We start from the raw sequence: 12,075 nt of genomic DNA, 5'->3' as shown, positions 1-12,075 counted from the left end.
GATTCTTTGCCACTATTGATCTGCTACTGTATTTCAGTTTTCTAGCTGTTTTAACCAATATAGTTCTACAAGGCAAACTTGTAATCATGTTACTCCCCAAATAGACAATTTTGAGGATGATATTCAAGGTTCTTTGACAATTTGGACCTTGCTTTCATCTCCAGTCACAGCTCCTCTGGTATATTCTTGATCTTTCCTGAACACACATGTATTCATTCATTCATCCATGCATCCAGACAGGGTTTTAATCCTGATTCTTCCACTTACTATCTGGACACAAAATTTAGTATTTCTTTGTCTCAGTTTACAATGGGGATGATAATAGGATCATTGTGAAGATTAAATGAGTTAATATATGTAAAGTGCTTAAAACAGTGATTGGTATATAGTATGTGCTATATGGTTTTGTTGCTATTTTTGTTAGCAGTAACTAGCATTCTTAAGTGACATGAGCTACATTTTCTCTTGTCATTTAGTTTTCCAACAAATGGAAAACCAGTCTGCCTGATATCCTAATCCTATGTAGCCACTTAAGGCATTGAATGTCTGAGTGTTTTGAGCCTGGACTAAAAGGGGAACTTTTATATATATTTATTATTACAGTGTAATATTGAAGTACTCCTCTTTTTTGCCTCTTCATACCAGATTCTGTCCTGCTTCTGATTTTCCTAGCTATCTGAAATGCTGATGATAACTACTGTTTTCATTTTTACTCCGTATCTCAGGCTTGATGCATAACACTGTTTTTATGTCATAAACCTTAGCTTTTATTAAAATAGTTTTCTTCCCTGGCTGTGATTCAGTCTGAGGACAAGACAGGCAAGGCTAACATATCTGGCTATAATTTGTTGGTTCTATTAACAATGTCTGTTCCTCAGCACAAGCCTGATATCCAGCTAGCATTTCTACCATTCCTACTGCCTCATCCTCTCACTCCCATTGCCCCTGCCTTACAGTGTTACTCTCTGCTTCATCTTCTTCTGCAATATCATTGACCCAGCTTTGAAAAGATGTAATGTCTTACTCAATTCTATACCTGGTATGCCTAGCTTTTATAAATAATGTAAAAGGAAATCAAAGCACTTATCATTGACCAGTTGGTGACTTAATTTTTAATAAATGAGTTAGGATACTAATTGCAGTTTCTCTTTGATTAAAGAAAGAATCTTGGAGAAAATAATATTTGAATTGCTGCTTGAGTGATGGAGGAAGAAGAGTAGATTGTACAGGGATCTTCTCAGGGTTATTTGAAGCTTAGAATTTATTCTCAGCTAATACTTCAATATTATCTGTAAGGCATTGAGGATACAAAAACTTAGTTCCTGTTTAACTCCAAATGACTGGTAGAGTGACAAGTAATAAAAAAGTTGAAAGGCAAGAAAGATTGCCAAGGACTGGAGAAGCTGTCTTTTGTCTTTTCCCACTGTATGAAACCTCTGTAGGTGATTTCATATATTCTCGAGACCAAATTCTCTTGAAAACCTAGTAGCTTATCATAACATGATTTCATTCAGTTTCTGGAATATAGCTTGATCTTCTGTCTCTGGGCCTTTGCAGATGTTATTTCTTACTAATTCTTGAAATATAACCATAGAGTCTATAACCTCCAGAAAAGGTTTCTTGATCTTTCAACACTGGGATAAATCTTTCTGTGGTTCTCATAGTCCCTGTTCTTTCTCGATTATAGCCTTTATTGCACTACTTTGGTGTAACTGTCTTCACCAGATTGTTCAAGTAACACAGAAACCGTTTAACAATGCCTGGTATGTGTTGGTGCTAAAATATATAAGTTGGTTGAGTGAATGGGTAGGATAAAGCAGAGGGGAGTTGGTCATTCCAGGCAAGGGGAAGAGGAGCAACAAGAAGTATGGTATTGAATATTGTGGATTCTGAGAGTAGGTACAGCATTTGACTGAAGTATAATATTGAAAAGACAGGCTGGAGCTTTAACTGCCACATCAGGGAGTACAAAATTTATTTACTAAGAAAACCACTGAAACTTTTAGAGATAAAAATAATGATATATATTCTTATAAATTTTGTTAAGTAATATATCCGTGCATGGGATATAACTTTTTTCTAATTCTGCATGGAGTTTTGCTCTTGTTGCCAAGGCTGGAGTACAATGGTTCGATCTCAGCTCATCACAAACTCCCTTTCCCAGGTTCAAGTGATTCTCCTGCCTCAGCCTCCCGAGTAGCGGGGATTACAGGTGCCACCACCACACCTGGCTAATTTTTTTATTTTTAGTAGAGCTGGGGTTTCACCATGTTGGTGAGGCTGGTCTCCATCCCCTGACCTCAGGTGATCCACCCACCCTGTCTCCCAGAGTGCTGGGATTACAGGTGTCAGCCACCATACCTGGCCCTTTTTGTTGTTGAGACAGAGTCTCCCTCTGTCACCCAGGCTGGAGTGCAGTAGTGTGATCTTAGCTCACTACAACCTCTGCCTCTTGGGTTTAAGCAGTTCTCCTGCCTCAGCCTCCCCAGTAGAAGGGATTATCGGTGCCTACCGCCACACCTGGCTAATTTTTGTATTTTCAGTAGAGACAGAGTTTCTCCATGTTGGCCAGGCTGGTCTTGATGACTCCTGTCTTTTTTTTTTTTTTTTTTTTTTAAGACAGAGTTTCGTTCTGGTGCCCAGGCTGGAATGTAGTGGCACAAACTCGGCTCACTGCAGCCTCTGTCTCCCTGGTTCAAGTGATTCTCATGCCTCAGCCACCCAAGTAGCTGGAATTACAGGCATGTGTCACCATGCCAGGCTAATTTTTGTATTTTTAGTAGAGATGGGGTTTCACTCTGTTGGCCAGGCTGGTCTCGAACTCCTGGGTTCAAGAGATCCTTCCCCCTTGGCCTCCCACAGTGCTGGGATTACAAATATGAGCCACTGAGCCCGGCCGACCCCTGCCTTTCTTTCAAGATTGTTCCTACAAATTTATAAGGAAACTTAGAAAATTTGAATGAGTGCTGCTGCAGTTTGTTTTTCTTATAAACGAAACTATTTAAACTATGACAAAATTCAAATAAGGTAGTAAGCTAACTTATGTTTGGGGGTTTCCTTCTTATTTGTAGCTTAAAGAAAAATAAATGCTTACAGCTGTGACTTTTTTTTCTCTAGTATCTCCAGAGGCAGTTGGATTTTTGTCAGCTGTTGGGGTGTTTATTATCTTGATGCTGCTCCTTTTTCTCTATATTAATAAGAAGTTCTGTTTTGAAAATGTTGGCGGGTTTCCAGATATTGGTTCAGAATACAGTACAAGGAAGAATTCACAAGATAAAATTTGTAAGTATTATATTGCTGCTTCTGTTTTTTTTTTTTAATCTGTACTATTATTTACTTATTTTAATATATACAATAAAAAGGTTGGTTATGACATATAATAAACTAATATTTGAGCTATTATTCTGTAAAATATCTACTGTTAATTAAATTATGTTTCAATATCCTTCTGTTGTTCACGAATTGCTGTTACATGCAGGTGAATTGTCTGCTACCACAAAATGACATTTTAATTTTTTGTATTTAAAATATGCTTTTGAACCTATAACATGAGCAGATTTGCTTGAAGAAGGAGGAAGTATCTTGTTACTTTATGTAGCATACTTCCATTGTCCAAGTGGCTCTTTAGAGAGCTTTTCCCCTCACATCCCTAGAACACTTTTGAAAGTATTCACCTTTTTTCTTTATCTGCTGTTTAATTTTCAGCTAATGGGTAATTTTATTGTTTGGAGGAAGTGGTTTTACTTAGTAACTTAATTTATATATCAGTTCTGACTATAAAAAATAATGTTCCACTCCCTCTCTTAGCACCATATTTATAGTGTTACTAGATATTACGAAAGATGAATACCGTTCTCTTATGGAAATGTTTTCCTTGGAGTTTCTTTCTTTTTTTTTTAATTACTACAAGAGTTTTTACAATTTTCTGTTTCCAAAGACTGGTTTATAAAAATGATAGTAGGAACAAATTGGAAATTATAAAAGCAAAGTGTTAATTTAGAAGAATGTGACGAACAATAGCTGAGAAATCTTGCTTTTCTTATTTGTGTACCTGTGTTGGAGATATGCTTTACTCTTACATCTGTTAACTTAAAAAGCTCCATTACTCATAAGAATCTGTTAGTTATAGAATTATATTCTGTGGCTTTTACATTAAGAGACTAAATAGTATTTTATACAGTTTTAATTTGGTCAAGTTTAATGTTTCTCATAATCCACTCCAGTCCTAGTTTTTGGTCAGTTAAAGAATTGGCTAAAAGTATGTTTTTAACAGCCATTGGTAATTCTCTGGTTCAGCATTTCTGGTTTTTCTTTTGTTAATGATACCTTTATATTTTTAAATTTTATTGAGTATTCCCAAAGAGCTTTTTGTTTATGTTGATTACATCTATTGATATGTACCACATTAAAGTTAAAACTGTGAAAATTTAAAAGTTATTTATCAATTTATTTTTTAAAAAACCAGTAAGACTATTACATGTTAATATAAATAACATTTAAATTTTAAAAGACTTTTTCAAAACAAAAAGAAAATAGGGAAAAAATGGTGAGAAGAGTGATTTTGTTTTACTCTTTTTGAAAATCTTTTTAATGACTGGCATAATGGAAGACAGCTGGATTCTCATTTCTGCTTCTGCATCAATCTATCATGTAGCCTCTGGATAACTACTGTATTCACTTGTTAGCCAATGAGAATGAAAAAGTTAAATACCCCCTTGCTGTTATTGTAAAACTAGTCTTGACCTTGAAGATCCCTTGAAAATGTCTCAGGGACCTTTTTTATACTGAATCTTGTTTTTCTGTCACTTATTAAATAGGAACAATAATATTTATCTCCTAGAATCACTATAAGATCAAGTAGGATAAAATGTGTCAATTACAGTGCCTTACATATAGTAGCCACTCAGCAGATGTCCATACTTCCTCTCTCCTATTCTTACCACTATGCAAAATTGTTTAGATATTTTTCTTTAATATTTTTCTTAATTTGAAATGATATTGGTAGTTTATTAATAAGATAGGGTAGTTTCCTTACATAGATTATTAATAAGCAACTAAAAGTACATAATAAAAATCCTTTTTATGCTTCTTTTTTCAGGTGTAGAATAAAAATTCAATAGTGTTTGAGGGAAAAATATTGTCTTGCTGCTGTTATAATAGCTGTGGAGTGGGAAAAAATGTCATTATGTTTAAACCAAATGGTTTGATTTTTTTCTTCTTTCGGAAGAGTCTTCAACATATTTCTTTCAGTGCATAATGTATTTACAGAAAGATTAAAAGCTGTAATGTGAATTGCTAATATTGAGCTGATGAATAGCAACATTTAAGTAAATGTTAAATTCAAGTTCCAAAGTGGTTGATATTTTGAGAAGAGAAAATTCCATTATTGCACCTTTTAGGAACGAGGAATTAGAAAATGGCATTTTTCAGAAATTTCCAACAGAATCTGCCTTCAGTGTCCTCTCTGGTAGACACAATCAGTAGTGCTGTAGATGATTTGACCACTACTGTTGGGGAGGTCAGCTATGCTTTAACTGACTCAGTTGCAGAGCAGGTAACAAGTATGATAAGTGGCTTTCGCCCAGAAGAAGAAAACTCTGCAGCAGAAGAAACTGTAGATACTTCTAAACCAAAAAATGCCGGGTTAACAGAAGTCTCTCAAAACACTAATTGTCAGAAAACACAATTCAGTTTAGAGCACAGAGCAAAGCAAATAAATACTTGTAATACTTCAGTTTCACAAAAGCAAGATCAGGGAATACGTGAAGAAAAAGTATTTAAACATGTTAATGATAGGCAGCAGACTCTACCAGAGTATCAAGACACTGGTAATATTGGTGATTCTTCTTCGAAAGGCTGCATGAATAATGGTGGGATATCAGTTATCAAACAGAATACAACGGCTGGATCTCCTTGTCAACAACTTGAAAGTACTGACAGATGTAAAACAATTGGACTAGGAATTTCCAATAATGGTAAGAATGATTTAAAAGAGTTAGGATATCAAGAAATGAAAGGAAATCAGAAGAATGCCAATGGAATAAACAAATTGTATGAGCAAAAGAAATACGTTAGTACAGATAATCGTAAAAAGGAAGAATATACTAAATCTCGACATGTATTTTTGGGAAGAGATCAAGAGAATATGGGGCATTTCAATAAATACAAGCATCTTCCTGATTTAGGGCATTCAGAGCATTTAAAGAAAGCTAAAAAATGTATTAAAAGTAAAGCATCCAAAGGGAATGAGTGTTCAGGAAATGGATGTTCTTTAAAAGATATTTTGACAAGCAATAGGCATATGACACAGAAATCCATTGTTAAAGAAGACATACCTCTAGCATCATCAACTAATTCTAAAGATAAGTTATCTGGGAAAATTGAAGAACAAATAAATTCAAAGAAATACTGCAAAGTGAAAGAAGACATGAACCCAAAGAAAACTGGGGCCATTTCTGCCAAGAAAGGAGCAGCAAAGACTAAAAATGAAAAATATTCTAATATAATGCCAGAAAAAGGTGAGGTCTCTTAATGTTGGTGTGAGTGATTAAATTTTCTCTTGATTTTTAAAATTATTTAAACATCATCCAAATTTCTCAGCTTTCCTATTCATGTGTCTAAATTGAAGATGTTCTTGAATCCTTTTACTGGGAGACATTTTTAAAGTCATTCAATATTTTTTCTAAAATCATTTCAAGAGCATTCATGATATTTGTACCACTAAGTATTGCCCCTGGTCCCTGCATTATTTGGCCAATTTTTCAGCAGCCCTAGTTTTTCTTAATGTCCATTTAGTTTACAACCAGAAACTTCATGGTTTTCTTACATGCTTTATTTGGAGTTTATTTGATGTGCTGTAGTTGCTTTGAAATTTTTATATAACTAACTCTGAAGCCCCTTATACAATATTGCTCTTTGTATCTATCCTAATAAGAATTTATATCAAAGTTTAATTTTTTCCTGGAGAGCAATAGATGTTATTTTATTCAATAACATCGTTCAGGATACATTTTTATTCATTTTGCCCATACATTAAAATTTTTATATTACTGCCCTATTTACAGTAAGTATACATGAATCATCTATTAATTATTCATGAGTTCTCTTTATAGAATTAGGTTCTAATTAAGCATTTATAGTTTTCAATCATAGTACTTGAGATAATTTTTCAAAACGTTACTAGCCGCTCGCTCATAGTGCTAATAATTACTTCTGGTAATCTCTTAGTCACATCCATTTATTGCTGATTTCATCACAAGGCCAAAAGTACACTGGCTTTTGTTTATAAAATACACATCTGGAATTTTCTATAAAGTCATACTCTCATAAAATAACAAAAAGCCACGTAGCAGTAACAAGGAAGATTTTTCAGTTCTGCTATGACTACATACGTAATAAGGATCTGCTATTTATCAACTATATGAATGGTTTTACAATGATAGAGGAGAGGCTAATCCAAGATAGATGCACTAACTTAAATGTCAGTTTTTGAAAATGTATCCATTTTGGAATCTGTTTTTCTTTTTTTTTTGAGACGGAGTTTCACTCGTTACCCAGGCTGGAATGTAATGGCGCGATCTCGGCTCTCCGCAACCTCCGCCTCCTGGGTTCAGGCAATTCTCCTGCCTCAGCCTCCTGAGTAGCTGGGATTACAGGCACGCGCCACCACGCCCAGCTAATTTTTTGTATTTTTAGTAGAGACGGGGTTTCACCATGTCGACCAGGGGAATCTGTTTTTCTAGCAGTCTTTTTATTGTCAGATTTAGTGATCTTTGGTAGGCCTAGTTTAGCTCTGGTAGCCTTACTGCTTAAAGTAGCAAAAATTTGAAAATAATGTAAAATGGTTTACATATTATTGTATTCAGAATATAATGGTAGAATAGACACTAGTGATTAATACATTACAAGTAGCATATAGGGTTTTTAATTTTTTAAATTTGTTTTCATTAAGAAGCATGCTAATACCTAAAGAAACCAAATATTTCTCACATATTCCACAATATAGTCAGTACTAAACTTACACATGCAGTGTTCCCAAAAATCATTTCAAAAGTTGTTTGACCCATAGATTAACCCTTCATTTAGCTGAACTGTAATATTACTTGTACCTGGTATTCTAGGTTCTGACATAGGCTTTATAAGTTATAGAAAAAGGAGGGAGGGTTTTCTTCTCTATTTCTAATTGCAGGTTACTTTAGGTAATGTTTTTCAATAGGTGAAGTTTGACCACAGACTAGTTACCCTCCTCAAGAGACTCAGAACCCTCTCTTGCTTTAAGATTCCTACCATGGTAGCCCACAAAGTGGTAACAGCTCTGCACTGGAGTCAGAGGCCTTATAGCTCTGTCATCTCAGTGTTTTCTAACAGTATTTTCTGCAACAACAGAAAAGTTTTACATACCTGCATTGTTCCATACAGTAACCACTAGACACATGTGGCTGTTGAGCACTTCAAATGTGGCTAATAGCATGGGGAACTGGGCTCTGATTTCTGTTTAATTTTAATTAGTTTAAATAGCCACATGTGACTATTGACTACATATTGGGCAAACACTGTCACAATATGTGACTGACACAATATGTGATAGTGTTACCGGTTTGTGGATTTATTTTACTAATTTAAAAACTGTGACTAGACTAGATGACATCTAAGCTCCTTCTGACTCTAAACAATTAGTTTCTGTCCTGTATTTATAAAATTACTTATTCTGTAACTCCCACTCAAATTTTGACCTTGGTTTTTTACTACAGATGATCTTAACTGACTATAAAGAGAAAAATAACCAGCTTGAACTAATGAATTTTAACTGCTGCAGTCTCTTCACCTTTCTAGAATTGTTTACTAATTCTAGGGAAATTACACCATGGTGCAGTTTCAAAATGTTTACCTTTTTTTAAAACTGGTAATAACTAGTACTTTTTAGAATAATATAAAATTTATACTCCTGAAAGTTTTGTTTGAAAGTTAAATATATTTAAGTAAAGTTTTCCTAGAATTCTACATTTCACAAGCAGTAAGTGTTAACAGTTTGGTGTATATCCTTCTAGATATTTTTGTCTGCATACCTACACTGCATTGCGTGTGTGTACATGCCACATGTGTGTGTATGTATATTTTTCAAATGGGAATATAATTATAACTTCTACTTTTTAACCTCCTTTTTTCTCATAATATGATATAGTAGTTATTCTTTCCCTGAGAGTTCTTTTACGTTCACATTCTCAATTTAAATGACTGCATAGTATATCATTGAATAGATATATCATAATTTATTTAAACAAAGCCCACTGATGGACATTTAAATTATCTCTTTTGCCATTAAATACAGTACAGTGAATTTTCTCAAAAATATATCTTTATTCATCTGTTAATTTATTAGGCTGAATTTTTTGAAATAGGTAAATTCCTGAAAAAGGATCAGATTATGCAGATTTAAAAGTTTAATATGTTTTGCCAAATTGCTCTCTAGGAAAGGAATATCAGTTATAATTTCATCAATAGTGTATACCTGTCCATTGCTGTATTTTACTGCTAGCACTGAGCATTGTCAGTTTTGATAATTTTGGCCAAAACGAGAACCAGAAATGTGTCTTTTCACATGAATTATTTGACCCAGATCCATACGTACTGGCAATACTTAGAACTTCATTTGTGTGTTGCTTATCCTTTAAAAAAAATGTAAAATGGTAAGTATTATAATTTCCTTTATATGTAACATGGTTGAAAAATCCCTTTGACTAACATTATTTATATAATAGAAGGTACAGACTGATCTTTTTCTGTTAAAACATAAAAATCTAAAGCTTGAGCTGCTTATGTGAAAAAATTTTATTTCTCTAAATCTGAAAATTCAGGTTGTATATATGTGTGTGTGTGTGTGTGTGTGTCTGTATGTATTTGCATATATATATATATACATGTGTGTTTATATATATAACTTCAGCAAATTTTCCATACTTTATTGTGTTAACATTATCATTTGATGGGCCCAGCAGGGCCAGGTGACGGGAGGGAAATCTTTTTAAATAACTATTTCTTCTTCATGTCATTCCAAATAGATAATTCTTACATGGACAAAGATGAGCATGGTTCGTCCTCTGAAAGTGAAGATGAAGCACTGGGTAAATATCATGAGGCCTTATCCAGAACACACAATTCAAGACTACCAATGGCAGATTCTAGACAAAAGAACTATGCTTGGGAAACAAGGCAGAAATACAGTCCTCTATCTGCAGAGTATGATGGATACAGTAGTGAAGCATCAATAGATGAAGGTAAGATGGGTTGTTTTATTTTTTTACATAACACACTGTAGTATTTGATTACTTGTGCCTGAAATTCTAAGAATCTGTGGCTGCAGCATAAACAAGAGAGCACACACAGTAGAGTCATATTTCTGGGAATGTGATTTATTCAAATTCATATCGTTGGGCTCAGGCCAAAAATCAAACCAATACCAAAACACCCCAAAGCAAAACACCAAATAATTTACGTAATGTGGTAATTGGAGCTCTCATTTCACAGTGAACATATGCTTAACAAGCATGATATGGAAGATGTGAATCTGCCGTTCTCTCAGATGGAATCAGTTTCTCTATACCTGTTATAGGAGCTGATAGAGTTTAAGTCTCTCACGGTGTTGAATATGATTCCAGTGTGTAAATGTATGCTGTTTCATTCAATATGGCCCCTAAACACTAGCCAAATGTTGCACATGGCACACAGCGGAAGAAATGGTAATCTGTTTTGTGCAGAAGGGAAAACTGTCTGAGATGAATTTATTGAAAGCTGGTACTATATTATATTATGCTTTAAAGGCAGTGTAAGGGATTTTCAGGGATTTTGGTAATTTCAAAGATTATTGGTCTCTAATTGATTTTGTTGTATGTGTGGAAATTGACCTTTGAACTCAACCTGTGTAGAAGATGTCAGTCCACTTACATGTTTTTATATCTTTCTGTGACATAAATGAGACGTGTTTTGCCATTAATTAAAGCATATTTATTTCTACATTTAAATAAGTTATTCACTTGCTTAACAGAATGTATGGCTACCCATCATGATTACTATGTTTATACCCAGATATGAGGGAAAGAATAATACATCCTATATATCATTTTTATCATTATACATAAACAAAAGCTATTCTTGATTTCATAGCTCTGACTAATTTTTTAGGGCCTATTACTATTGACTTAAAAGTCTTATACCAGCATGTACAGTTGTCAAGGGGGCTAAATCATCTGTTACTGTATTTGGCTTCATGCCAACTAAAGATTAATGCACCTCATGTCTGCTGGTACACAGATATAATAACAATCAAATACTGGGTGACTACTATATGGTGACTATGAGATGCAAGGGAATAAATAAATAGTCCACATGTATTTTACCCTCAAAAATACATTTTAATGCTAAGGAAAACAAGACATGTGCTTACTAAGTTAATTAAATAATGCAAAGCAGTAAAACCAGTCCCCAAGTTATGTACACCTTTGGTACATGAATAGTAGAGCAGGAAGAGAATGGGTTTTAAGATCTGGTCCTTGTTAACATTCTGGCCATGTCTCTTAATGTATTAACTGTGAAACCTTTGGCAATATAGTTCATTGTTTTTAGATTTCTTTCATTGTTTGTAAAATATGAATAATACTGAACTGGTAGGGTTGCCATGAAAATTAAATGATAAATGTGGTACAGTTTTTAGCATAGTGTCTGATCACTAATAGGTAAGTGATCAGTAAATGTAGTTGATTATAATAGTAGTGAAAACAGTCATTAGCAAGCCCTGAGTGTGCATTTTCTTTTTGAGGGTACATTTAGGATTTATTTTCTATTCATTCCTCTTTCTTCTCACCCAACACCCCTCTCCTGTCTTGATTACTTCTCTGCAGTTCTGTTAGTCTAGCATGACTTTATAGCCTATGGAGAGAGCAGTGAGGAGAGAGGTACAGCCTAGGTGCTTGTACTATTCTTACCCTAACCTCTGCAAGTGGTCCAGTGTCCCAGAATCACCTTCTCATTGTACTTTACTCTTATGTTTAGGACCTATCCTGTACTTTTTACACATTTTCA

The 12,075-nt window shown here is 34.2% G+C and overlaps 1 protein-coding gene across 14 annotated transcripts in view; it reads left to right on the top strand.

The window, feature by feature from the left end:
- SYT14 (synaptotagmin 14) overlaps positions 1–12,075 on the top strand; it is a 202,131-nt gene that overhangs the window by 53,663 nt on the left and 136,393 nt on the right. For 9 of the 14 annotated variants that reach the window (XM_002760561.6, XM_003735228.6, XM_078356411.1 and 6 more), the window contains 2 exons: positions 3,118–3,282; positions 10,059–10,274. In XM_002760561.6, the coding sequence (XP_002760607.1) occupies positions 3,118–3,282; positions 10,059–10,274 (381 nt within the window). Of the gene's footprint in view, positions 1–3,117; positions 3,283–5,104; positions 6,519–10,058; positions 10,275–12,075 lie in introns of those variants that run through there. The other 5 variants (XR_013529623.1, XM_035281202.3, XM_035281200.3 and 2 more) reach the window with 4 other exon arrangements.

This window comes from Callithrix jacchus, chromosome 19 (genome assembly GCF_049354715.1).
Source record: "Callithrix jacchus isolate 240 chromosome 19, calJac240_pri, whole genome shotgun sequence".
NCBI lineage: Eukaryota > Metazoa > Chordata > Mammalia > Primates > Cebidae > Callithrix > Callithrix jacchus.
The sequence above is the reverse complement of the archived record's forward strand: the minus strand, read 5'-3'. Positions and strand labels throughout refer to the sequence as shown.